Genomic DNA, 27,869 nt, shown 5'->3' on the forward strand with positions numbered 1-27,869 from the left:
ACTTCATTGATAGCTGTATACAGCTATCGTGCTGCAGACGGAAGCTTGTGTTGCCTCCGAAACGTCGTGATTTTTATTTTATTTTTATTTTACTTTTATTAATTAAAAAATTTTACTTACGTGACTTTACCGAAAAAACCTAAGCATATGAATCTTTGCAGTCACGAAAGCTTCAAATCTAGAATTAGTTGCTAAACAACTTTAGCGGTAGCGATTTGTATATACACTGAAGAAAAACTCACTATGTTGGTCAATGACACTGTGTGTGTGGGGCCTTAATAGGACGTTTCGGGCAATGGCCCTCCTTCGTAGCACGTGTAGGCAGACTCGTACATTTATGTGCTATGAAGAATGTCACCTTTGCCGGGAATTTCACCTTTGTTTTTGACGAGCGTGTTGAGTTGTTGTTGTTGTTGTTGGCTGTGCTTGTGCACCACTGCCAATGCAGTAGCAGCTATCACCAACATAAATTGTAAGATGTTGTTAATACGGCTAATCCGAATTAATTATTTACTTGATAATTACCCCGCCTGGTTTACAGGAGGTCGTGGGTTTGAATGCGACCTTGACCCCCGCTGTATATTTAGAGTTTGCGTGTCTCTGTCTCCCTGTGGTCGTGTGGATTTGTCTTCGCTTCTTCCAGTTTATCGCTCCACATTGAGAAACATGCGTTTGGAGTATTTGGCTGCTAAAAAAATTCCACACGGTGATAAGCCACTTCATTGAGCTATCATTTGTGGCGAGGTCGCTTCTGCAAAAGAGCTATATAGCTCAGTGGGACTTACCTGGTTAAATAACAATTGTAGTTTTGTATTTTACACGGTTATCTCACGATTCACTGTCTTTGGCCATATTAAGACATTGGCACCGCCAAAGCGATACCACCACGACCACCACCTCAGGTGTCTCCTGTGGGGCCCGAGGTGACCCAGCCACCTGGCCTGCGGGCGGGCGCTAAACGCTAAGCCCTCCCGCTTATCAGAGGCGACGATCGCTGCTGTAGGTATCCGTGGGTGAAGCCCTGTCAACTTGGCAAATTTGGACCACCAGCAATGTGATGGCTCACGGGATCTTCAACGGTAACCAGGGCGGCCTGCGAGGTCCGACCGTGTGGGTCGGGAAATTCGCGGAGCGCCGTTGGCATGGTGTACACCATGCGTTACGTTGTGGCGCAGGAGGACATCCGGGCCAATGTGACGTCGGCCGTGCTCAAGGGGCTCAAGTCGAACACCGCCTACCTCGTCACCGTCTTCTCCGTGTCCGAGGACGGCCAGTCGGAGCCGCTGAGCGGCCGCGGCACGACACGTACGCCACAACGGCCCTGCCACCGCCACCACCAATGCCACCACCACCACCAATGCCGCCACTACCGCCGCCACTTCCACCACTACCGCCACTACCACCACCGCCATCACCACCAACGCCGCTACCACCACCACTTTCCTTATCAGCCTCCGTCTATCTTTGTGCTGCTCACTTTGTGCAGCATTGCAGCCGGTATTTCATCTTGAATTAAGCAACTGTCCGCTGGCCGGGTGGCCCTGGAAAAGAAGCTGCACAACTCTGTTCATATCCACAACCATTGTCTTGGCGTGCACTGCCTCTCTTTCCCCTTTCACCTTGTCCCGTCCACTATGTCCTCCTGTCGTCATCTCCCACACTTTATCTCTCCGTCCCTATCTCGACGTCTCCTTCACCCTGTGCATTCATGTGCGTCCATAAATCCGTCCACCCATCCATGCATCCATCTGCCCATCCACCATCTTCTCCTCTTGCGCCTTGTTTTTCCACACGTCAAGCCTACCCACCCATCCACGCGTCCGTCCGTGCCTCCTGCCACCAACCTCCCCGCCACCTCTGCTCCTCGCTCTCCATTCCCCGCTCCTCGCTCCCTGCTCCCCGCTCCACGCTCCCCGCTCCCCCCACTAACGCTCTCCACTCCCCGTACCCCGTTGCCTCCGCCAGTGAAGAACCCGACTCCGCAGTCCCTGCGCTTCTCCGACGTGGGAGAGAAGAGCGTTCGCGTCTCCTGGGACGCGGCGGCGCCCGACGTCACCATGTACCGCGTTCGCTTCACCGCGTCGCCCTCGGACCGCACCCAGGAGGTGAGTGGTGCCGGGGTCACGGACAAAACAAAACAATTAGAGAATTTATCCTCCCTGCCCGCCACCCCCCCAAATCCTTCGCCACGAAACGCCACACGACCCCAACAGACTTGGGACGCGGCGCCCGACGTGCCCCCGGCTCGCGGAGCGAAACATCGGGCTGCGACAGTTGCGCAACCCGCTTGGGGAAGCCTTTGTCCAGCAGCGGATAGATCAGGGCTGGGGCTGCTGCTGATGATGATGATGTGAGTGCGTGCGGCGGCAGCTGCGATCGAGGGAGCGGTAGTGTAGCTTTTCGCGTGCCACACCATGAACCCAGTGACACGAGTTCGATTTTTGCTCGCGGACGACGACGCCAGTGACGATTATCTGAACCGGTCCTGGGCGCCTCCCTTCGGTCGACTCACACAAGGTTGGCACGTGGGAAATAGCAGCAGATGAAGAAGATCGCCTCCCCTAGGTCGACTCGGCCTCAAATAAGTACCCGGTGCGATGAGTAAGCACCGCCGCTGGGAAGACACCGGCGGCTGGGGAGTGGGGTACCGACCGCCGTGCCAGCCGTGACAGGCACCGCTCGCTCACAGCACTCGTCGCTAAATTTCGATTTAAAGCTTTCGTGACTTCAGGGATTCATCTTCTTGATCCTTTCTTACGTGACTTTACCGAAAGAACCAAGAAGACGGCGGGGTGTGGGTAATGATTTTTGTCTTTTTTCACGGTCAGCTGGTGCTGGGTGGGGACCAGACGTCGGTGCTGCTGGAGAAGCTGCTGCCCCAGACGCCGTACGAGGTCACCGTGGCGGCGGTGCACGCCGACGAGGCAGAAAGCAGTCCCCTGTCGGGGCGCGTCACCACCGGTAACGAGACCGCCCCCCCCCCCCCCCCCCCCGTCCGCATTCCCCACCTTTCGTCGTCGCAGAAAGACGGAGAAACAGAAAACTTGGTGGGCGGGAATTGTTGACCAACCGTGTTGTCGCGTTTGTCCCTCGCAGGAGACAAGTCGTCTGTGCTCACATACACGTCCGCTCCTCGCGTTCCAGGTAAGAAGAACCCTCGCCACCCCCCCTGCCCCACCCTCCCTCCCCCCGTCATCGTAATCAGATGGCACGCTCCAGTCCCAAATGGAGATGGTCAAAGCCTCAACTGTTCGTGCGGGATTTGCTTGGGGGGTGAATATCATCTCGGGTGGTTTTTTGCCACTCGTTCCCTGCAGCCGATTCGCTCTGAAGGCTCATTATCGCCTGGGATCTCGGATGCTCAGCATGATTTTTAAGCCTGGCTAGCTCTCTGATGGGAGACTGTCTGGGAACAGCAAGGTGGATGTGGGCTTGAAGGAAAGAGTGGCTGAGATTTGGTAATATAGCAATGCATTATCAGACTCGTTCCGATAAGCCAGTTGTGGAAATTCCACATTTCTGTGATGTGCTGGGTGGGGGGTGTTAAGGGAAATGATCAAGGTCACACAGGAGGACTGTAGAGAGCAGGGCAGGGTGTCCTTGATTGTCACAAGAGTGACCCTGGCTGGATCTCCACCGACACCCACCCCTTCCCCCAATCCTCCCCCCCCCCTCACCCCCCCCCCCCCCCCCCCCGTGGGCAGGTGGGCCCCAGGGGCCCCGGAACATGGTGTTCTCGGACGAGACGACGATGAGCATTGAGGTGACGTGGGAGCCGGCGGAGGGCCCCGTCACCTCCTACCGCGTCACGTACGAGCCCACGCGGCGCACGCAGCGCGAGGAGATGGTGAGCGCTCCACCGGCAATCTCGCTCGCTCGCCCGCCCGCCTGGTGATGTCATCATCGACATCACCAGCAGCCGCCACTGTCTCTCGCCAGCAGTGATAATTATGATGATGATATTTCCCTTTGTTTAAACGTTCAAACGTAGTTCCAGAATGACCAGGCATTATCCTTCTCTTGCTTCATGAATGCATTTCCACGCCATGTCGGTCGTTTTTTAACCATCCTTCACCACCCTGGTCAGTGCCGGTTGACGAAGGCGTCCCCAGGTCTCCGGGTTCACAACGCAGCGCGCTAACCACTGTGCCACCACTCCAGCCACCTTTAAATCTCGGGACCTTAAACTGCGTGACACTGCTGCTACTGCAGTGCTTAGCACACTACACTCTCACCTTGTTTACCTGAGATCAACCAGGGGGCAACCGGCCACGGCAGACATCAGAGGCGTGCGATATCTGAAAGCGGTCCTGGCTAATCCCCTTAACAAACACATCGTGGCGAAGTATGGTCAAACAGCCTCCACGACCGACATGATTACACGTAGGGGTGGCGGGGGGGGGGGGTCCATCATCCAGCAGTGGGTAGATCATGGCTCCTCTGAGTGCTGGCGAGCGATTATGTTTTTCCTGCCATGATATTTCCCCACTCGTACAGCCCGATTTGCTTTTGGCACCTTTTTTTAATGAAAGAGCAAGATTCATGAGTGGATTTGGCCAAACGTCGCAATGCGGCACCCTCCCGTTGAGTCCGGAGCCTCGGTTTTCCCCATATGAATGAAGCAGCAACAAAGTAGTCCTGGAAACTCAATGGGCGATAGTATTTGTTCTAAGTGTTGGTCAACTGCAACATTCATCATCACCGTCGCCATGAGTAATTATCCATCATCGTCGTCATCGTCGTTGGGATTGCTGCTGCTGTTATGAGGTCATGACGAGGGCTGCTGTCCCACTTGCCAGGGCTCCGGGGCCCAAAGGATTTTTTGATCTCCACTCCGCTGACATTTGTCCTCCCACGCAAATCGTTAGCGGGGAATCGCCCCGCGGAATAAAGAACGAGAGCCGTCATTTCTCAACATTCAGATGAGAAATGGTGGGGTGGGGAGGGGTGATGGCAGGTGGGTGGGAGTGGGGGAGTGCGGGGGGGCGGTGGGTTTTCTTCACGCTCCGTATCGACGGAGGAATACTCTGCCGCGTGTTAAAATTCTCAACGTGAGCGAAAGTGCGTCAGAGGACAGAAATACGCTCGCCCGAGCGTGGCAGAGAAGTTCTGGCTCAGCGAACGTTTGTCCATTTTTTTAGAAACTGTGCGCGTGCGAAGTAAAAATCTTTCTCACGCGAGAACCCCCTTCCAAGTTCCCGTTGCATTGAAGGGGCCGTGTTGTAAAATGGAATCGGCTTGTTGAAGCAGGTCCTGCCTCCGCCGCTTTCCGTCTGCTCCGAAGGGAGGTCACGGCGGATTCACGATCGTGTTCTTTGTTTTGACGACGAGACGAAAATGAACCCGCGAGCGTTGAGTTCCATATACAGCGTCGCCGTCGCTCCTGCAGATCGCGTCTCTCGCACGCATTAAGATGCTTCGAGGCGATTTATGAGTGTTCACACGTGGAGACGAATGGTAAATGTAACAAATGTCGACGTAATTTCGCAATGAATTAACGCGCGGCCAGGGTCAAGAGGTCGTTGTGGTATTTCCGCCAATGTCGCGGCACCTCACCATCACTTCCTTCTTTCTGCCAGATCCCATAGCTCTTGCAGTTCCATTCCTGTCATTGGTGACGTGGGCCTGAACCGCTCCTGGGCCTCCCCTAGGTCAACTCATCCTTAAATGGGTACCTCGTGCTGCGTGTAAACATCAGTACTGGGGAAACAAAAAGCTGCTGGGCGAGGCACCGTCCGTACCGGAATTTGTCGTGCGCCGTACCGGCCTCCGTAGGTGCTTGCTGACAGCGCTTGCCCCAACGGTCTTTGAAGGCTACATGGGGAATCTTTGTGTTTTGTAGGTGCTGGTGCCGGCTCGCTCCAACTCGGTGGTCCTGCAGCCGCTGGCGCCCAGCACGTCCTACAAGGTGACGGTGACGGCGCTCTACAGCGACGGCGACGGCGCCAGCATCGCCGGCATCGGCCGCACCAGTCAGTGACGAGCGGCGCAGTCCGTCGGCGCGTGTGTGTACGTGTGTGTGTGTGTGCGTGTGTGTGTGTGCGTGTGTGTGCGCGTGTGTGTGTGTGCGCGTGTGTGTGTGTGTGTGTGCGTGTGTGTGCGCGTGTGTACGTGTGTGTGCGCGTGTGTGTGTGTGCGCGCGTGTGTGTGTGTGTACGTGTGTGTGCGTGTGTGTGTGTGTGCGCATGTGTGTGTGTGTGTGCGCATGTGTGTGTGTGTGTGTGCGCGTGTGTGTACGTGTGTGCGTGTGTGTGTACGTGTGTGCGTGTGTGTGCGTGTGTGTGTACGTGTGTGCATATGTGTGGGGAGCGGTAGTGTAGCGGTTAGCGCTATGCTGCGCTATGAACCTGGCGACCCAGGTTCGATTTCCGCTCATGGCCATTATCTGATCCGGCCCTGGACCTCCCCTAGGTCAACTCGGCCTCAAATGAGTCCCTGGTGTGGTGTTCAAACATCGACACTGGAGAGACAAAGGCGGCCGGGAATGGTGTTGTCCACCCACCGTCCTGGCCTTCATAGGTGCTTGCTAACAGCACCTGCCCCAACAGTCTATTATGGCTATATGGGGGATCTTTGTGTGTGTGTGTGCATGGAGAGCAGTGGCATGGTGGTTATTGTGCTGTGCTACGAACCCGGTCACTCGAGTTCGATTCACGTTCACGGCCAATAAGAGTGATGAATAATTTGAACCGGTCCTGGGCCTCTCCTAGGTCGGCTCAGTCTCAAATGAGTACCTTCAGTGCGCAAAAATCAGTAAGGAAGCCGGGCATTGTGTTGGCTACCCACCCTCTCGTGTGCCGTGCCAGCCTTCATAGGCACTACTCGCTAACAGCACTTGCCCCAACAGTCTGTTAAGGCTATACTGGAGGGCCTTTGTTTTTGTCCGTGCATGCATCTATCAGTCGTCTCAGTCAGTCAACCCATAGCAACTGGGTTCGTGGCCTCGGAGTGCACCTAGCCTGGCACAGAAGCCACCGTCGCTCAGTGGCGAACGCGCGTGCGTGCGCACACGTGTGTATGCGCTCGTGTCTGTGTGTCCGTGTGTGTGCGCGCACCACATGTGTTGCAGCCGGGCACGCGCCGCCCAACAATTTCCGAGTGGTGGACGAGTGGTACAACCGCTTTCGCATCACGTGGGACCCACCTACGACGCCTCCCATGGGCTACCGCATCGTCTACCAGCCCGTCGGTGGGTCACGCCACATACCGGCACGCACGCACGCACGCACGCGCATTCACGTGCGTGATATACCAAAGACAAAAATCCCCCCCCCGTTATAGCCTTTAACAGACCGTACGGGCAAGTGCTGTTCACGAGCACCTGTGAAGGCCAGAACGGTACACGAGAGTGTGGGTGTCCCCAGTTGCCGATGTTGACGCAGCACATCAGGTACTCAATTGAGGCTGAGTCGACCTAGGAGAGGCGATCTTCTGCTGCTGCTGTTTTGGGGTCTCCGGCCCAAAGACCCAGACTCAGTTACCAGTGGCAGCAGATGTTCGGGATCCGCCTTCGAGGGCCGTGCCAGTTTTACGACGGCATCCACGATGTACGTTGAGCTTCTTGTCGTACCGCACGTAGCCAACCGTGCTAATCGGGGGTGCGGGGGAAAGGACGACCAACTAAACACAAAAAACAGTTCTCAAGGTTAAATGAGTGGATCCGTAAGGGCGCGCGATAACGAATGGTCAGACTTGTTCGCTCGCTCGCTCGTCCTGCGCCCGTGCAGAGGGTGGCCAGGCGTACGAGACGGTGGTGGGCGACGGCGTGAACGCGGTGGTGATGCAGAACCTGGCGAGCGGCACCGAGTACCTCGTGCGCATCTACGCCACCTACCCCGGCGGGGCGAGCCAGCCGCTGCAGGGCCGCGGACGCACGCGTGAGTGGGCCGCGTGCGTCGCACGTACGCTCGCACGCACGCATGAACATACGGACAAGCGTGCGCACGTTCACGTGCATGGATGCGCCCGTGAACACGGACACTTTACATGCAGGCACACAAGCGCGCACGAGGACGCACGCTCGCTCTCGCCTGCCCGGCGGTCCGTCGCTCACGTTGTGCGCGCGCGTGACTGTCAGTGTACCTGGGCATCGACGACCTGTACGCGTCCAGCGTGGAGGCGAACAGCTTCTGCGTGCAGTGGAACCCCCATCGCGACGCCACCAGCTACAGGGTGACGCTGGAGTCCCTGAGAGGTGCGAGGCAGCTGCCAGCGCGCTCGCCACCGCACACGGCCACTCCCTGCACACACGCACGCACGAACGAACGCGCTCGCAAGCAGCTGCGTGTTCACCTGCGCTCGTGCACGTAGCCCGGCACAGGTGCCGTTGTGACGTCAGTGTCAACTTAGGGGCCGTCCATGAATGACGTCACCCACCTAGGGGGGGGGGTCAGACATTTGTGACGATGTGTGACGAGGGGGAGGGGATTTGAGAAAGGTGACATCACATCAAAATGCGCAACTTTAAATAAATATAGACAACACGTTCTAATTAATTAAATAGACTTTTTAATACATGTTTTCTCCTACAACATCATTGTAATACACACTACAATGACAATAGTTTAAAGCGATTTGAAGCATGTTTTATTATCAAATGGAAATATGGTTTTTTGGGGGGGGGGGCAGAGCTTTGTGACGTCATATCTGAGGGGGGGGGGGTCTGAGTCTGACTCTTTGTGACGCCGTGTGACCAACCAATGCGCCGCCACGCGGCACGGCGTGAGGAAGCATCACGAGGAGCCCTCTAGTTGCACAGCCGGAGACGGACAATTCACCCGCCGGGGGCAATGCGCCACCCCTGCCACCTCCTCCCCTTCACCCCCCACCACCACCCCTGCCACCTCCCCCCTCCACTCTTCCTCACCACCCCTGCCACCTCCCCCCCTTCACCCCCCACCACCACCCCTGCCACCTCCCCCCTCCACTCTTCCTCACCACCCCTGCCACCTCCCCCCCCCCTCACCCCCCACCACCACCCCTGCCACCTCCCCCCCTACACCCCCCACCACCACCCCTGCCACCTCCCCCCCTTTCACCCACCACCACCCCTGCCACCTCCCCCCCTTCACCCACCACCACCCCTGCCACCTCCCCCCCATCACACCCCCCCCCCCCACCACCACTGTTTTGGTACCGGCACGGCCCCACGAAAAACGTGAGCCACCGGCCAACAGTCCGGGTACACTTTGGGGCAGCACCTCGATTGGGAGTGGCGCCAAGGGCAGCCACCCCGCTGCCCTGCTGCCCCTGACTACCACCCCGAATGCCTCGCCACGGCCACGTCAACGTGCGTCTTGTCGGTGTCGATTGCTGCCCCCGCCGGCCGTGCAGGGGAGCAGCCGATGCAGGACTTCAAGCTGGGCCGCGGCGTCACCACGCACTGCCTGGACAACCTGCTCCCCGGCGTGCAGTACCGCGCCAAGGTGTACGCGCGCTACCGCGACATGGAGGGCCCCCCCGCCTCCGTGCTGCAGTCCATCGGTAACCGCCTCGCCCTACCCCCTACCCCCCCCCCCCCTCCACATCCCAAGTGAGAGATCAGACCAGAGGTCGCAAACGGGTTTCGATTCCTTACCCGTACCCGTACCCGGCCGCACCAGGGTCGCAAACGGGTACCCATACCCTACCCGATACCCGGCTACCCGTACCCGGCCGGGTATCGGGTAGGGTACGGGGACGGGTACCCGATTGCGACCTCTGGGATGAAGCCATGTTGCAGGCGTGGGTGGGTTGATTCTAGGAACTTGAATTGTGAGAAGAGACAAGACGTTGGGAAATGAGTGACAAACGGTGACTCACCAGTGACTCACGGCCTACCCGTACCCGGCCGCACCTGGGTCGCAAACGGGTACCCGTACCCGGCCGGGTATGGGTAGCCGGGTATCGGGTAGGGTATGGGTATCGGGTACCCGGTTGCGACCTCTGGATCAGACTGATGGAGTAAGTGGAAGCTTTTGAAAATATTAAGCGGAGGAGCGCTTGTTTTTCCCGTTTCAGATCCGGGCGTCGGGATGCCGTTCTACCCTCAGGCGATCCCCACCTCAGCGCCGACGCCTCCTCCAATACGCCAAGGTCTGCCGCACACCACCACCCCCCCCCCCCCGTTCCCACGGGGGATTGGGGCCACTCGTCCTGGAAACATCTTATCCACACAAAGACAAAGATTCCCCCCGTATAGCCTTAACATGCGTTTTGGCATAAGTGACGTGGCGCACGGGGTGGGTGGCCAGAGGAGCCGATGTGTAGGTTACACGGGGGGGGGGTAGTGGGTGGAGGGGAGGATCTGTGTGTGATGTGTGTAGGGAGTGGTGGCGCAGTGTTTAGAGCGAGTTTCGCTTTCCCTCATTGCCCCGCCTCGCGTCCGCCTGCCGCGTTGTTAACGAGCAAGCGCGGCGTTGTTTCTCCGTTGAGGCCCCCCAGCGAACGGGCCATTCATAATCCCCGCCGCCTGTGAACCCTTTTTGCCCCACCCCGCGGTGGCGTATCGACCGGCCGGCCGGTCGCGGCGGGCGAGCAATTAACTCCTTGTCAGTTGGGCATCGCGCTCAGGATTTATGTGCGTGCGGCGGTAGCGTCGCGCGAGCGTGACTGCGCACGCTCGTGCCTTAGCGCTTGACGGCTCTCGCGGACGTTGGGAAAAAAAAGTTTTTTTAAAAATGGCTGGCTCGCGGAGCACGCAGTGTAGATCGATGTGTTGACGGCGGAGTCTGATGTGTCCGCTTCGTGCGGAAGATCACGAATGCCGATGAAAGTTGTGGAAGGGCAGGCAAAAGCTGACATTTTGGCACAAGGGTAGTTGGGTACATCCTTAATTATAAAAATAAATCATTGATAATTAGAAAAATCCCCCAACCCGCTAAATTATTGAATTTTTGTACTCGGAAATTTCGGAGCTGAAGTTGAGTGATTTCATTCATGTGTCAGACGGCAGGCTAACTTTGTATGTTAAAAGCGGTCGCAAATTAGTTTGAAAATGCATGGACATGAACTCGCATATAAAGAGCAATAATTTTGTTATAGAAACGGGGATACAAATATTGGAGAAGGGAAATCAATATTCCAAAACATTTCTCAGAACATTGCGTCCTAGCGAGAACGGATATTGAGGAGAATCAAAAGGTGCTCGCAAACGGCACTTGTCTCTCCAGCCCGTGCTGTCGCCTTTGTCATTTGTGTATTTGCTTGAGTTTAAAACCAAGTTTCACGTTAATTTTGTTTAACCAGCAGAGGATTTCAAGAGACCAGGATGGAGTCTCATTTGCAATAGCGTCCCGTGGGGGGCATTAGTCCTCCAAGTAAGGGGACGATGATCGCTGTTGTGTGCGGTAGTGTAGCGGTTCGCGTACTGCGGTACGAACCTGGCGACCCGAGTTCGATTCCCGCTCACGGCCAACATCGTGGCGATTATCTGAACCGGTTCTGGGCCTCCTCTAGGTCGATTCGGCCTCAAATGAGTATCCGGTGCGGCGTGTAAACATCGCCACTGGGGAGACAAAGGCGGCTAGGTGTGGTGTTGGCCACCCACCTCCTCGTGTGCCGTTCTGGCCTTCATAGGTGCTCGCTAACAGCGCTTGCCCCAACAGCCTGTTAAGGGTTCATGGGGGATCTTTGTGTGCAATCCCAATGGAATTTGGAAAACATGGACCCTGACGCTGGCAACACGGTGGCCTGCTCTTGAGAATGATGTCACGAGATCTTTAACGTCTGCATTTGGTCCGGACGGCGCGTGGTGTTACCACGGCGGTCATTAGACCCGAAGTGGTGAGTCGGTTCGTTTATTGCAGGTCAGGCCTCATTGAGCTCTCTGCCAGTGGCAGCCGGCACGTTGAATCGGGCGGGGGGGGGGGGGGGGGTTACAGGGGCCTGCGTAGAACGCAAGCAATTACATTTACAAGGTAGGGTTTACAGGAACTGTATGGCATGGCTGACACGACGGGAATGGCGACGTTACATGGGAAGTTTGGGTTTACAGGGGCTGCGTGGAACACAAGCAATAACATTTTATCAACATGACTAATGAATAGTAATAAAAACAGTAAAAAACATTGAAACCAGCAGAGCAATGTACAATAACAGTCCAGTAAGCGATAAATAATAATAATCAGGGCAGCTGCTGGACTTGAAACACGAACCTCTGCAAGCCGAGCTGCCAATGCTCTGATATTTCCATTGCCTCTGTGCTGTTCACCTTTCAGGCATTGGTCTCTGGTCTAACGCCAGTGGTGAGACAGCGCCGCAAAGGAAGCTGTAGCTCTGGTGTTGGCCAATCAGCTGCAAAGAAAATGCGAACATTATCATCATTATTATTCTCAAAGCACGTTTCGTGTGCACGTTTCCGCCTGCAGGCGTGCACGGTTAATGCAGACCCGATGCCTTGCGATCGGTGTCTACTTGCTGTTTGAGCATCTTAACACGTTCCTGTGAAGCCGATTGTTTTGTCAACTAAGGCGGTGCCCGTGCGTGCGCTTGCGCGCGGTTCCGACCCCTCCACAGTGTGCACCTCGGCCAAGGCCGACCTCGTCTTCCTGGTGGACAGCTCCTGGAGCATCGGCGAGGAGAATTTCCAGAAGCTGATCTCGTTTGTGCACGGCATCGTGTCGTCCTTCGAGAGGGTCGGCCCCAGCGCCTCGCAGGTGAAGCAATGACGACGTCAACGGCGATTGCCTTCTCCTTCTCTCTCTCTCTCTCGAGAAAGACTCATCCAAGCCATAGAAATGTGGAATTTCCACCACTGGCTCTGGAACCGTCCAGTAGCTACGATCAGCGCCACATGCCCGTTTGAGCAGGGCGATGCAGTAGCTTGACTGCTTTGCGTGGAACTCCGTCCATGCCGTGGCCGCCCGCCCCCACTACGATGACCTCTCATCCAAGTCCAGGCTCTAAGATCTTCGTCATCTTCCCTACCTCGATTGGCCGGTCCCGGTGTGGTGGGGCAAACCGTCGGTGCAGCCGCAGCCTTTGAATGCGTCTGGCCAGCGTGGAAGAGGAGATCAAAAGACCCTCTGCAAGTGCTCTCGAGCTCTCGTAGAGACCTTCCCACTAGCAGCGGCCGCTGAGCAAAGCCACTTGCAGGGCGGCCGCATTGCTCGCGGAAAAACGCACGCGGGTGTCGCTGTGCGCGCGTGCCAATGGCGACGTTTCTTCCCCTCCCCGGCCCCCTCCCCCTGCCCCCCCTACCCCTCCCCGCCCCCCCCCCTCCGTGTGCAGGTGGCCCTGGTGGTCTACAGCGACAACCCGCGCACAGAGTTCGACCTCAACGAGTACGAGAACCGCAAGGAGGTGCTGGGGGCTCTCAGTTCCGTGCGGTACCTGGGGGGCAATACCAAGACCGGTCAGTCTGGGGGGGGGGGGGGGCACGGGTGGAGGGGGGGGGGCAGGGCTTGGGTAGGTGCACAGTGTAATAGTTTTCCCTGAATTTGAATAAATCTGAAAAAAACTCAACTTCAATTTTGGCCGCGATATGGAATTTTCCTGATATTTGAAATGCATTGCACCAGTCTTAAGATGACTTTCTGTGTTGAATTCTGATGACAGAGATGTCTTTGATCATTGTGATAATAAAATATTCCTCATACACAGTTTATCTAATTGTCTAAAGTGTTTTTCGCATGCACGTAAAGCCTTCCCTAAACATCATTTTAAACATCAACATTATTGCAACATTTTCAGTCTATAAGAACTAATGAGTCTAACATTCAAATATATATTGATTTTCCTGAACGTCCAAATGTGAATTGAGACTGTACGTCTCGAGCGAGGGGTGCGTTGGGTTCCGTTATCTCTCCATAAAAACGTCTTCCTACCTCCCGCAATGTCTAGTGTGAAAGCCTCCACGAGTTGACTCCCCTGTAAACACGGAACGTCAGCCCAACGTTGGGACAACGGTTGCGAGGACGTTCCCGACGTTGGCCCAACGTTGGCATGTTAGGTTTCACTCCTAACGCGAGTGGCGATTATCCAAACCGACGTTGATCTAACACCCCGGGTCAATTCGGGCTCAAGTGAGTGCCGGTTTTGGTGCGTAAAATGTCAGCCCCGGAGGAGACGAAGGTAGACGGGTGTGGTGCCGGCCACACCACCCCCCATCACATCGTGAGTCATGCCAACCTTAATAGGGGCACGCTGCGCGCAGCACTAGCTTTCAATAGTCCGTTAGGGCTCTATGGGAGGGATCTTTATCTTAGTTGTCTGTAGCTGTAAAATCAGACAGCCCACTCGAACAGAAACCATGAAATGTCCAACGAGCGTCAGTGAAACGTTTAGCGCGATAACGACTGCTCGTAAATCAGTTTCTATTGATGCTGAAAGCAACACGAGCCCTGAATAACACGGAAATGTCAAATTGACGAGCCCGACTGACCCTTCTTTGATAAGGCTTATTACATGTAACATATATACGATACACTGCCATGAATCACCGACTGAGCGAGTAGGTTACTGACGTGAACCGTAATGAATGGGTGCGGGAAGCAGAAATTTGGCGCAATTATAGTACCGGCTTACGTGGGTTTTTTTTTGGTTTGTTCGAGAAAAACAAAAAGCAAACTTGTTCTCAAATTTGGCATTTCAAAACAAAATTGTGAGTCGAAATGAAAAGTTTCCTCTCGTCAACGGCGACCGCTCCATGTGTGTGCGTGTGTGTGTATGCGTGTGTGCACGTGTGTGTGTGTGTGTGTGTGTGCGTGTGTGTGCGTGTGCATGCGTGTGTGTGCATGCGTGTGTGTGCGTGTGCATGCGTGTGTGTGTCCGTGTGTGTGCGTGTGCAGGCCGCGGCCTCAAGCACGTGCAGAAGGAGCTGTTCAGCTCCACGGGGGGGATGCGCAAGGCCGTGCCCAAGGCTCTCATCCTCATCACGGACGGACGCTCGCAGGACGACGTCACTAAGACGGCGCAAGAGCTCCGAGCCAGCGGTCCGTGTCGGCGTTCACTTCGCTTCCCCCCCCCCCTCACACCGCCCCACACCCCCCCACATTTCCCCCAGACTGCCCCCATACCGCCCCTCCCCCCCCGTGCAATGGTACGGACACTGGCTGGTCCTTCCCCAACACTGCTCCCACGGTGCCCCCCACTCACCCACCCACCCTGTCTCCCCCCCCCTCCCCCACATTATCCCGCACTCACCCACCACCTTGTCTCCCCACTCACCCATCTTTCTCCCTCTCTGCTCCCACGGTGCCCCCCACTCACCCTCCCCACACTCCCCCCCCGCAGGCTACAGCATCTTTGCGGTGGGCATCGCGGACGCGGACATGAGCGAGATGCACCAGGTGGCAAGCCGCCCCAGCGAGAAGCACGTCTACTTCGCCGAGGACTTTGACTCCTTCCGCAAGATCGAGAACCAGATCATGTCGCACCTGTGCCAGGTCGCGTCCATCCGTGAGTGGCACGCCCCCCCCCCCCCTCTGCTACGTGGGAGGGGGGGTGTATTAACGATAGAACGTGATGTGAAGTCACCCGCTGCGTTTTCATGGCGGTTCGGGCTCAACATTCACATGGCAACAAAATTGGTCCTCATTTTATCGACCCCCAGAGGAATAAAAAGATCACACTTTGAAAGCCTGTTTGACGAAACGATGGAATATTTATTAACATTTTTGTCATTTATATCCGCTACAATAATATAGAGTGGAATTAGTCGGCCACATACCCTCTAGGGATGGATGTCCTTTCTACAGCTCCCTCTAGCGGAGAATATTCTGCCAGCAGTGGCATGGACAAGTAATGGCAGGGCTGCACCTTTGCCTTTGTAGGAATATTGAACTCCAGCCAATGACGTCCTGCATATGAGACGAATTCTTTGGTGATGCTGCTGCACTTACAGTGGTGCAAAAGCGAAAATAACAAAATAAATAAATAGCTATTATCCGAACATCGCCTATTTATATATTTTTTTATATTTTAGGGCAGTGTTATCAACGGACGTGCTGAGAGTTTTGATATACTGCATATTAATTACGCATTGCTGATGAGGGGTAACTGTTCTGTTATATTGTTGGTAAGGGGTACCTGCCATTGTTGTTATTTTAGTCGAATGTGTTTAGAATCCAGACTTAAACATTTATTTTTTGAGAACTGCTTTTTGTGTTTAGTTTGTTATCGTTGCCCCCGCCGCACCTCTGATGAGCACGGTTGGCTACGTACGGTGCGAAAGAAGTTCAGCATAAATGCGTCACGTGATTTAATTAAACTCGTTTTCTTTTTTCCTCCACAGCGTGCCCCATCGTCTTCATGAATGGCTACACTGTACCAGGTGAACGCTCGCAAACCAGAGCCATCTCGTCAACATGCCGCTCACCCTGTCAGGAGGTGCCTTAGAGCAGTGTTCCTCACTCATTTTCCGAGGGGGGGGCCACTTTCGATCAAAAGACATCGGTGTAAATGAGAGCCGCCACACATTTGAAACGAGAGGGGGTTGACAGCAGCACGCTGATGATGATGATGGGTGGGGTGGTGTCACGTGTTGTGTATGGTCGGGGGCCGCACTAAAGGCCACCAGGGGCCGCCAGTGGCCTGCGGGCCTTGCAATGAAGAGCGCTGAATTAGAGACAATGGCAAAGTTAGAGACGCAGAGACACGAGAAAGTGAAACACGGACAAAGAGAAAGACCGTGAGAGCTCCACAGTGAGATGTGAAGACAGACAAAGAGAGAGAGAGACACTGAGATGAGCCCAGGGGCACACACATTGAGACAGAACCAGAGAGAAAGACAAAGTGTGATTTAGAAAGACATGGTGAGATGGAGAGAGGGACCAGGTGATGAGACACGGTGAGACGTGCAGACAGACGCCGTGAGATGCAGAGACGGACTCGTGGACAGGGATGCACACGCTGCTCCAGATGACGCGCACCCCGATCGGTGCCCGCTGAACAGAGGCCTCCACTACTACCTCGCTGGTCTCCGCATCTGTAACTCGATTTGCAACTTGATTATAACCAGTTGGAACGCGGTTTGTCAGAGCCAACTTGCATTTCAGGATATGTATTACCGTTCATATGGATTTAGGTTAGTGCAATGTTTACAGTTGTTATCTCGTGAGGTGAAATTGTTCTTTGCTCATGTGCTGTCTTTTTTGTTGTTAATTTGATATACATATCCGGAAACGTTTTTTATTTCGTAGTTTTTTAGGTGACCATCCCCCGGGTTACACTGCACATGTCGTATGCGCGAGGGCAGGCTTCCGCATGATGGAGGCCTTTGGCCTGGTGGAGAAGACCTACGCGTCCCTGGGAGGCGTCTCCATGCAGCCCGGCTCCTTCAACGAGTTCGCCGCTTACCGCCTGCAGAAGGGAGCCCTGCTCAAGGTGCCCACAAGGTCCGTCCACCCGTCCGTCTGTCTGTGCGTCCACCTGTCCGTCTGTCTGCGCGTCCATCCATCCATTCATCTGTCTATCCGTCGATCCGCCCATATAACCATCCTTCCGTCCATCCGTCTATTTGTCTATCTGTCCGCCCGTCCGCGTGTTCACATGCACCGCCGGGTAGACAAATAATAATAGCTTACTTTTCAGATCTTTGTCAATCCACTGGTGGATGTGGTAGACAGATCTAGAAACTTCCCAAGTGGCGGATGGGGGCCCTGAAATGTCAAGATGTTTTAATAAAGCCAAGGCATTAAGAATAATAATAAAAAACCCACATTCAATGTAAATTAAGAATTAAATATCATTGCCCCGAGCAGCCCTCTTCCCCCTGGATCCGCCGCTATGGTGAGGTCTCACTCATTCAGGGGTGGTGGTGGTACCGATGTTGGTGGTGTTGTTGATGGTGGTGTTGATGGTGGTATGTTGATGGGGTAGCTGATGGCGTTCATGGCAGTGGTGGTGGTGGTGGTGTTGGTCGCGTCGATGCCGTTGTTGATGCTGCTCCCGTTGTTTGCTGTTGACGGCCGTGTCGCGCGTGTGGTGGCGGTACACCTGATGCGCCGTCGCCGCCGTCGCTGTGGTGGTGGTGGTGGTGCGACGCTGCGACGACCGTGCAGCGAGGTGCACCCGGAGGGGCTGCCCCCCGAGTTCACGGTGTCCTTCCTGCTGCGTGTGCTGCCCGAGACCGGCACGGATCCATTCTCCGTGTGGGAGCTCACCAACCAGCGCCTCAAGCCCGAGCTGGGGGTGCAGCTCGACCGTAAGTGGACACGCCGCAGGGTGGGGGGGGAGGTCACCGGCGTCGCCGAGGTCAATGCCAGGGTCAATGGGGCCATCGGGGTCAATTGGGGCCAACAGAATCGTTGGGATCACTTAGGCCAATGGGGTCATTGGAGTGCATGAGGTCAAGGAGGTCAACGGGGTTTATGTTGTCACGGGGTAAACGTGTTCGTTAGGGTGACTAAGTTCAATGGGGTCACCGGGGTCAATAGGATCACCAGGGTCAATGGGGTCACCAGGGTCAATGGGGTCAATCGACAGTGTCGGTGTGATCGTCATGCGGAGAACGCGGGGATGGCGGCGGACTCTGACCCCCATCCCTTTGCTCCACACCTCGGCAGCCGGGAGGCAGTCCGTGACACTCTTCGGGCTGGACGAGACCGGAAAGATGCAGAACATCGCCTTCACAGGGCCAGAGGTCAAGACCATCTTCTACGGGAGCTTCCACAAGGTACCCGCCCGGGCCAGTCGATTGACTGACGCAAGGAGGTAGTTCTGCGACGTCAGCTTCTCTGACGCAGGGTGGAATGCGCTGGCCGTCATGTGAGTTGCGGCATTTTGGGGGAGGCATTCATCAAGCAGTGGATTGAACATTACTGCTACTGCTGCTTATTGATGTCGATGATATATGTTTGGTGTGGCCCTCAAGACCGTGGGCTGCAGTTGCTGTGGAAAATATATTTATAGCTCATCGGATTCCTCCAGTATAAATTAATGTTCTGATTTTGATAATACGACCGTGCGCGCAATCCCGCGCATGACCCCACGTGATCACGCGTTGACCCCGTGTGACCCCACAGGTGCACGTGGCAGTGACCAAGTCGGAGGTTCGTCTCTTCATCGACTGCTCGCTGGTGGCGTCGCGCCCCACGCGCCCCTTCTCCAACTACTCCACCGACGGCTTCGAGCTGCTGGGTCATGTCGCAAAATCCGCCGGGAACAAAGCCACCTCGGCAGACGTACGTCCGTACGCACGCCCGCCCACCCGCCCACCCGCCCGTCGGTCCGTTCATCCGTCCACACGAGCGCTCGTCATCGAACGTCGTTGTCCATCATCGTTGCGATCGTTGTTCCTTGTCGTCGTCATCTGCTCTGTTGTGATCGTCGTCTTCGCCGTCAACAATGACGAGATTCGTCAATTCGGAAACGAAGGGTAAAGGTGCAGCACTGCTGCAGTTGATCTGCTCACGCCGTTGCTGGTGGAAGGGCTCCCACGAGTGGGGTGGTGGAGGTTCTCACACACACGTTCCAGATGATGATAATGATGCATCGACGATAACAATGAAAACGATGATGACATTGAAGAGAAGCATGCTGACAGTTGAGATGACTGTGGCGATGCTGATGATGAACATAATGCCGATAATCAATTGATTCTCGAGTAAATTGGTTCTCGAGGCAGAATCAATTGGGAAATGGATCACAGCAACAGCAAAAACAACGGCGACAAGAATAACAACAAAAATATGACGAAGCATACCCTAAAACACAAGCGGCTCTTCTCTTGTAGCCGCACACGTAATTGCTGATCATTTAATTGTGATCGGATACATTGTCATCGTCATCATTGTCAAAATGATCATCGTAATTTCAATCATCATGAGTGTCGGCATTATGTTCATCATCGTGCTCACTTTAATCATCATCAGCATCGTCACTGTCATTTAAACTGTCAACATGCAGCTCATCAATGTCATCATCGTTATCATTCTAATGGTCTATCCATCATTATCATCATCTGGGAGTGGTGGTGTAGCGGTTAGCGTGCTGCGTTATGAACCTGGCGTTCAGAGTTCGATTCCCGCTCATGGCCAACGTCCGTGACAATTATCCAAACTGGTCCTGGGCCTCCCCTAGGTCGACTCAGCCTCAAATAAGTACCTGCTGTGGTGTGTAAACATCGCCACTCTGGAGACAAAGGCGGCCTGGCGTAGTGTTGGCCACCCACCCTCTCGTGTGCCGTTCTGTCCTTCGTAGGTGCTCACTAACAGCACTTGCCCCAACAGCCTGTTATGGCTATATGGGCAATCTTTGTTTTGGTATGATTTGCACTCATGTGTTGTTAGGTTTCCGCAAACAGCACTTGCCCCATCAGCTGATGTAAGCTACATGGGGGGGGGGGGGGTGATCTCTAGTTTTAGAGTCAGTGACTTTACTGGGTCGTAGTGTTCCAGCGCTCGCATTTTCTCAAAGCCACAGGGATGCATTGAACGTGCTCACTTGTTTACTGCATTGCTTCTTTGTTTGTCAGATGATTTGTTGATATTTGTAGAAACACCAAGTTCTACTTGGGGTCGGGAATAAGACAAATAAATGTCCCATATATTAATAAAAAAAAATTAAGCTCAAGTGCTATGTGAGGTCACTGTGACGTCACTGTGATGTCACTGTGATGTCATTGCGTGGTGAAATCACAGTGATGTCACCAGCATGCTGTCACGGCGCAATTAAAAATTATAACCTTAAAGGGCAGTTTTACTCGTCATCGGGGGCTGACGATTCTTCCTGTCCGACTTAACCGCTGGTTGGCCGTTCTCGAGCGCGGCGTGAACGCCGCAACCGCTTCGGCAACATTCCCACGCCTCGATTCTCGTTCTCAAAGCGCCTCGGTGTTTCGTGGCGACGCGAGGGAAAAACGTCACAGACGTTCCTCGCCCCCCCTCCGCCCCCGCCCGATGTCCATTTTCTTTTTTCCGCGTACCTTCGGAACCGCGTGGGAGTCCGCGTGGATTTCATTTCATTCGGATTGATCCTCTAGGACCCGCCGAGAGCAGCCGTCTCATCTGACAAAGCAAACTTGAACCGAGTGGGGGATCGCGCATTACAGGGCAGCCGAGCAAGAGGAGCTGGGGGAGGTGGAGGCGGCTCGACACTCAAGTGGGGCCCGATGCAGATGGGAGAGAGGGGGGGGGGGGCTCTTGGAAACAGCCATGGAGAGAGTCAGACTCAGAGACTGAAGGAGTGGGGGGGAGGGGTATTGTACTCAAAACAAATTATGTAAGTTTATACATACATTGTGGACTTTTGAAAAATCCACTAATGAGTAATTGTTCACGTGTCAAGTTCAGACTGCTCATCTTAAAGCATGTTATGCATTTATATCAGGCCCCCGCGGTGTGTCCAGGGGCCTCGTTCAGCCTCCACGTTGACGTTCACTCAATGCCTCTGGCATCTCCACCGCTCTGCTATTGCAGCAGAGACACCGCCCAAAACGTTCCTCACTGTGTGTTTCTCCGCTCGGGTAGAGGCGGCGTTACCGCATGGGGGAGAGGCCCGGTACGCTGAGCAGACCGTACAGTTGGTCGGTGTTGTTTCGAATTTCCCAAACGAGATGGATTTTCATTTTTTTTTTACAAATCGTGCTTCATTAACTCGTAAGTGCCTTTTGGGAAACGTATCGGTGACGTTTATCATACTGCAATGTTACAAAGATTAGTTCCGCTGCCAGAAAACAGAGCAGGGTTCATCAGCTGCCAGTACGCTTTTGCGTCTTTGTGTGCGTCCGTGTGTGCGCACACGTGTGTGTGTACGCACACATGCGTGTGTGTGTGTACGCACACGCACACATGCGTGTGCAATTGTTAGTGTGCTGTGCAATGAACCCGGCTCATGGTCAACGCCAGTGACGGTTATCTGAACCGATCCTGGGCCTCCCCTAGGTCGACTCAGCCTCAAATGAGTACCCGGTGCAGTGTGTAAACATCACTACTAGGGAGACAAAGGCAGCCGGGCGCGGTGCTGGCCCACCCACCCCCTCATGGGCTGTGCTGGCCTTCATTGGCGCAACTCGCTAACAGCACTTGCCCCTACAGCCTGTTAAGGCTACGCTGGGCGATCTTCATATTTGGTTTTGTTTTGCGTGCGTGCGTGTATGCTCTCACAGTTCCAGTTGCAGATGTTGGACATGGTTTGCAACGCGGACTGGGGTACAATGGACAAGTGCTGTGAGCTGCCGTCGCTGGTGAGTGACGCCCTCCTCGTGGGCAGAGATACAACAGAGGCCCTCTCATTCACGCTGCACCCAGCACCCCACCAAGTGAAATACAAAAAGAGCCCCAGTTGAACGAGTTCACAAGTTCATCCAACATCACCGTTGGTTGCCTTCAAAAGTAAAAGTATGTAACAGGCGACGCTTCAGGCAAAGGTCCTTTCACGTGCTATAAATAAGGGCCAATTACCCGAAACGTTGCGCGTTTAATATTGATCTGTTACAGGCAACAGCGTTATTGGCGAACGCGTTGAAGTTTAATGTTTTTTGTTACGTATTTATTGTCGTGCTTTTGCACCACTGCCAACGCGGTATTTTGCCAAATTATTCGTTTCAGGTGAACTTAGTTGATGGTCTCAAGCCAGTTACCAAACCCAGCAAATTGGATTTGGCTCTGCAGTTAGTTTGGCCAAGTTTCAGCTCTTCAGACTGAATTTTTCTTATAATAGTGGTTGTTGTGCGGCTGACGTTATTCTCAGCAGGCGGAGATGTGCTGCCCCCTCCCCTTCTTACATGAACCAGTGATCGCTCAAAGGGATCTCAGAGGTAGCTCTGTGATGTCTCCTTCCCTGGGTCGCTCTCCATCTGTGAGAGACCCGAATGGATTATCTGTCTCATGACATGGCGTTCATAAATAGCACAATCGGGATTACATTGGGGGGGGAAAGTTTATATCGTAAAAAATACAAGCTAGTCCTTCATCCAGAAATGTTAGATCGACTCAGGGCTATTGTGACAAGAGGGGACGACCTAAACCCAGGTGGTGGTGTTGCCGGTAATTTGACTGTAATAGCCTCCGATTAGCATGGCCCGCACCTCCGGTTAGCATGGTTGGTTACGTACGGTGCGAAAGAAGTTCAACACACACACACACATGGCACTACCGGTGGAAGGGTCTCCACTAGAGGGGCACTCTAGACAGCCCCTCTCGAGTGATATTTGGCCTTCGCACCCACGCTTGCCACCACGCCGTAGAAGACGTGGTGGAACCCACACTTAACCCCCACCGTACACCAAATTTGCCGATCACCGACTTGACTGCGGTCAATCCACGTGCGCTGCCGGGTAAGCAACCGCTGCGCTGGGACAACCAATTACCCCCGCCGCTGCCGCGTCCCCTTGACTATCATTACAGCTGAATGATAAACAAACGAACAAACACATTGTCCCCTTCACGCTTACATGGGTTCCCTAAACGTTCAAGGCCAGGTGACGTGGCACCACATAAATACAACATCTGCGAGCCCAATTTCCTCTCCTCTAAATCCAGGAGCGCAGCGTTCGGGACGTATATCCACGGAGTTTATGTACCCCCCCCCCCCCCCCCCCCCCCCCCCCCACCGGCCCTACATCAAGATTCGAGCTCTGTACCGGGCTCCTACTGAAATATAATTAAAACATTTTTAAAAGATACCCACAATAGTTGTGGGATCTGGCGGAAGGATGGAAGTGGCAGCGGGAGTTGATGACATTGTAAATGTTTTGGGTTTACTCTCCAACACACTAGCGTGCTCAACGAGTAACGAATTGGCACGTTCTGTTCACGTGACAAACCTGACTCATTGGCTGTGTCGGGTGGTGGCGGGTTTAGCGACACATTCATATTCACGCGATCTAACCCAAAAAAAACTCTTACGGAGTTGGTAACCTCGTTGGCGTCTGCCGTGTTGACCTCTTGCCCTCTGTTGACCCCACGGTTTCATTCGTCGTGATCACCGCTTGCCGTCTTTTTTCCGTCGCAGAGGGTGGAGGACTCGTGCCCGTCGCTGCCCCACGCGTGCTCCTGCTCCCAGGACAGCAAGGGGCCACCCGGCCCCCCGGGCCCCCTCGTAAGATTCCTTTCCCCCCTCCAAACCCCCCCACCCCCCTCGCCCACAGAGGCTCTCTCGAGCACCCTCGAGTTAGAGGCCCTTCCGGCAGTAGCGTCTTGAGCAAAGCAATTTGCAGGGCTGCGGCTTTACCTTGAAGGAAAAGCAAAACGAACCCATTCCTGCGCTAAACGTTGCTTTTTAGGTTTGCACCTCCGATCAGCACGGCTGGCTACGGTACGGTTCTGGAAGGTGTCCAACAAACACACATTCACCATCGTCTTGGCCATAATTCTCACGACGTTTCGGCCACAACGCAAGCAGCCGTCCTCAGCTGCTTGCGTTGTGGCCGAACGTCGTGAGAATTATTTTATAATGTTTAATTTTTATTATTTTATTATTTCTCTTCTACGTGACTTTACCGAAAGAACCAAGAAGATGTTCATGGACAATTCGGCGATGCGAGACGACCCCCGCAGTAATTTACGGCTCGCAGCTGCGCGCAGCGGAGTTGGTTGTCCGCTGTCGTGACGCGCGCGTTATGTAAGTGTTTATATATTTATTTATTACGCGATGCAACGCTTTGCGTGCAAACTCAGCTGGACGGCGCGCGACGTCCCAAGGAGTTTTGCGTTTGGGCCACGTTAAAGGAGTGAATTTGTAGCGGTAATGAAAAACACTTGCGTGTGACTTCTCTCTCTCTCTCTCTGTAAGCAAGCGACAGAGACCCCCCCCCCCCCCCCCCCCGTATAGCCTTCAGCACACTGTCGGGGCAAATGCTGTTGGAGAGTAGTACCTGATGAAGGCCGGCTATGGCACAAGAAGGGGGTGGGTGGCCATCACCACGCCGGACCGCCTTTGTCTCCCCAGTGGTGATGTTTACACACCGCACCAGGTACTCATTTGAGGCTGAGTCAACCTAGGAAGAGAGGCCCAGGACCGGTTCAGATAATCGTCACCGGTGTTGGCCGTGAGCGGAAATCGAACTCTGGTCGCCAGATTCGTAGTGAAGTGCGCTCACCAATAGATTTCTGCTCCGCCCACATGTATACCAAGATCCCCCTATAACCTTAACAGACTGTAGCGAGCGTCTTTGAAGGCCGACACGGCACACAAGACGGTGGGTGGCCAGCACCACGCCCGGCTAAGACACTGAAACCCACACCAACAATAACCTATGCAGGCTTAGGTGTACTTTACACACACATCTACATTTTACTATGAATTCCCTCGCAGCAGCGGTATGGTGTGGTACGCGACCACTGCCAAGTTTGGGTGGTTGTTATTTCGCTTCGCTGCCAAGTGTATAGAGCTCAGGCAGGTTACTCTCTTAAAGCCAATATACTGACTTCCTTCCTGACTGTGTGTGTAGGCGTGTGTGCGTGTGTGCGTGTGCGCGAGTGGCGCAGTTGGGGGGCGGTGGTGCAGCGGTTCGCGTGGTGCGTCGCGAACCCCGGGTCAACTAAGTTCGATCCTAGGCCAAGGTGGACAACATTCGTTGTAAATGTTTATACTCATCGTGGGCCTCGCCTGGGCTGACTCGGCCTTAAATGAGGACCTGTTGTGATGTGTAAACATTGGCATTGGGGAGACAAAGGTGGCTTTCCACCCTTAATAGGTGCTCGCTTACGGCACTTGCCTTAACAGACTGTTAAAGGATATACGGGGGATCTTTGTTTTTGTGTGTCTACATGTGCGTGCGTGTATGCATTTCTGTGAGTGTGTTGACGCGTGTGTGCACATCTGCGTGTGTGCAATGAGCATGCTGGTGTGTGCGTGTGTATGTATGCATGCATGCGTGCGTGAGCGTAATTGCATGTACAGCGTTAATCCGAGATGCACATGTTGGCAAATCCGATCGCATTAGCGACACGAACTCAGACTTTACACCATTCTTTTTTTTTTAAACACAAGAGTGTTTGGCTCTGCAAACGTTGCATTCATCGTCATCATCATCATCGCCACCCATGTTCCACCCACTGCTGGATGACAGTGATCACAAAGCCGTCTCCATCCCTCATCGTGTGCCCCCTGCGATGCCAAAATCCATAATTTTAAACTGTAAATAATTATTATGCTCTGGTAGTAATAATAAGAAGTCACCCCGTGGTGCACGGCAATGCAAACACGGCACAAACGGTGTGTTCAAAGACAACCTTGAGAAATGTTGAGGCATAGAAAAGTGTGCTTCAGAAACATGTTAACAATCACATGGGACTATCATTTTTAATGGAATAAGAACGGATAATACATTGTAACATGATAACAAATGTTATGTTAATAGCTTCAAAAAGTCAGAGTCTTCACTTGTTCGCCATCGTTGTCAACACGTGCCTAGAATCTTCTCCAGGTGGTCTCCAGAACACATTTCTCGTGGTGTTGCAAATTCTCAGAAGTGTTCAACATTTTTTGAAGCACCCTGTATAAACATATTATAGGAAATCGTCTTTATGAGATATATATTTATATATTCGTACAAAAGAACACAACTTATAGCGCTGGCAATCAAAATATTCAGACACGTCCTTAGACATGATTTCAAAACAATGTGAATGTCACATTAAACCTTTTACAGTAAGCAGTAGTGGAGCCAGTGAATAAAATCACTTGGGATATGCACCCCGCCTCATCAGATCACGCAAGCTAAGCAGGAGCTTTGAGCCTGGATCGTGCTCGATTGGCAGACCACCACGCGTTCCAGGTGTTATAGGTTGCGCCCATCTTCACCAACCCGCACAGGCCAGCGTGGTGAAGTATGGTCAAATAACCCCAACAACAAGCCAGGTGTAGGAGATGCCCTCGCGTGTACTATAGATAAGTCATCTACTAATGCCCTTTATGTACCTGGGTAAGCCTCAATGAGTCTCAAGACCCTATTAGTAAGAGGATCCTGCATTTGGGTGCCATGGTGGCGAGATGTTAACTCCCTCACCTGGTATGCAGGAGGTCGCGGGTTCGATGCCGACCCCGACGCCTGCTGTATATTTGAGATGTGCACGTTTTTTTCCCCGTTGTCATGTGGATTTTTCTCCAGGTCCTCCGCCTTTTCCTACCACATTTAGAAACATGCAATTCGAGTATTTGCTGCTAAAAATTTCCACATGGTGATGAGCCACTTCATCGAGCTATCATTTGTGGCCAGGTCGCTTCCAAATTGGGATATGTAGCTCAGTGGGCATTACTGGTAAAGTAAAAAGATGTTTTAGTTTGGCTTCTCCCATTGGGGGCTAAAAGGAGGCCCTGTTGGTGACCTCACCTTTGACCTTCGACGTGTGTGTGTGTGTGTGCAGGGCAGCCCTGGCCCAAAGGGACCCCGTGGGCACCCAGGGACCCCAGGAACTCAGGTGAGTGCCGAGGTCGAACAGAACGTTGCTCTCTCATTATAAAGGACGTTGCTCTCTCATTATAAAGGACTCTTCTCACCCTGGACACTCACTGTTTGAGCTGTTGCCATCAGGCAGACGATTCAGATCAGTCAAAACAAGGACAAACAGATTCAAACAGAGCTTTTATCCTACAGCGATCACCACACTCAATAATGCTAATTAATTATTAAGTAATAGTGTTTACAATTGATTGTGAAATAGAGATGTGCAATGACAAAATGTAACCTTATGTGGGTATGTGGGTATACTTGGGCTGTTTTTATATATAGTATAAATTGATTATCTTTCATTTAATTTAATTTTTATTTTCTTGTTTTATTTAATTTAAATTTATGAATGATGCCCTGACTGGTGAGCATTTTAAATTTCGTTGTACTGGTGACAATGACAATAAACGATCTATCTATCTCTGGTACATCACGAGGAAGTACGCGTGGCCGGTGAAGATATATTTATTTATGTATGTACGTATGTACGTTGAACTTCTTTCGCACCATACGTAGCCAACCGTGCTAATCGGAGGTGCGGGGGAAGGACAACAAA

At 53.6% G+C, this 27,869-nt stretch overlaps 1 protein-coding gene across 3 annotated transcripts in view; it reads left to right on the forward strand.

Annotated features, from left to right (window-relative positions):
- The window catches only part of LOC133349121 (collagen alpha-1(XIV) chain-like), a 96,490-nt gene that overhangs the window by 51,220 nt on the left and 17,401 nt on the right, over positions 1-27,869 (forward strand). For 2 of the 3 annotated variants that reach the window (XM_061562325.1, XM_061562323.1), the window contains exons 22-44: positions 1,176-1,305; positions 1,966-2,105; positions 2,829-2,961; positions 3,097-3,144; positions 3,705-3,847; positions 5,843-5,972; positions 7,061-7,189; positions 7,728-7,877; positions 8,078-8,194; positions 9,334-9,483; positions 10,000-10,074; positions 12,496-12,635; positions 13,210-13,333; positions 14,769-14,912; positions 15,214-15,378; positions 16,214-16,252; positions 17,177-17,315; positions 17,982-18,124; positions 18,486-18,595; positions 18,945-19,103; positions 22,028-22,105; positions 23,875-23,961; positions 27,231-27,284. In XM_061562325.1, the coding sequence (XP_061418309.1) occupies positions 1,176-1,305; positions 1,966-2,105; positions 2,829-2,961; positions 3,097-3,144; positions 3,705-3,847; positions 5,843-5,972; positions 7,061-7,189; positions 7,728-7,877; positions 8,078-8,194; positions 9,334-9,483; positions 10,000-10,074; positions 12,496-12,635; positions 13,210-13,333; positions 14,769-14,912; positions 15,214-15,378; positions 16,214-16,252; positions 17,177-17,315; positions 17,982-18,124; positions 18,486-18,595; positions 18,945-19,103; positions 22,028-22,105; positions 23,875-23,961; positions 27,231-27,284 (2,727 nt within the window). The remainder of the gene's footprint in view (positions 1-1,175; positions 1,306-1,965; positions 2,106-2,828; positions 2,962-3,096; positions 3,145-3,704; positions 3,848-5,842; positions 5,973-7,060; positions 7,190-7,727; positions 7,878-8,077; positions 8,195-9,333; positions 9,484-9,999; positions 10,075-12,495; positions 12,636-13,209; positions 13,334-14,768; positions 14,913-15,213; positions 15,379-16,213; positions 16,253-17,176; positions 17,316-17,981; positions 18,125-18,485; positions 18,596-18,944; positions 19,104-22,027; positions 22,106-23,874; positions 23,962-27,230; positions 27,285-27,869) is intronic. The other variant, XM_061562326.1, reaches the window with a different exon arrangement.

Source organism: Lethenteron reissneri, chromosome 29, assembly GCF_015708825.2.
Source record: "Lethenteron reissneri isolate LAM-NWPU_2019-01 chromosome 29, ASM1570882v1, whole genome shotgun sequence".
NCBI lineage: Eukaryota > Metazoa > Chordata > Hyperoartia > Petromyzontiformes > Petromyzontidae > Lethenteron > Lethenteron reissneri.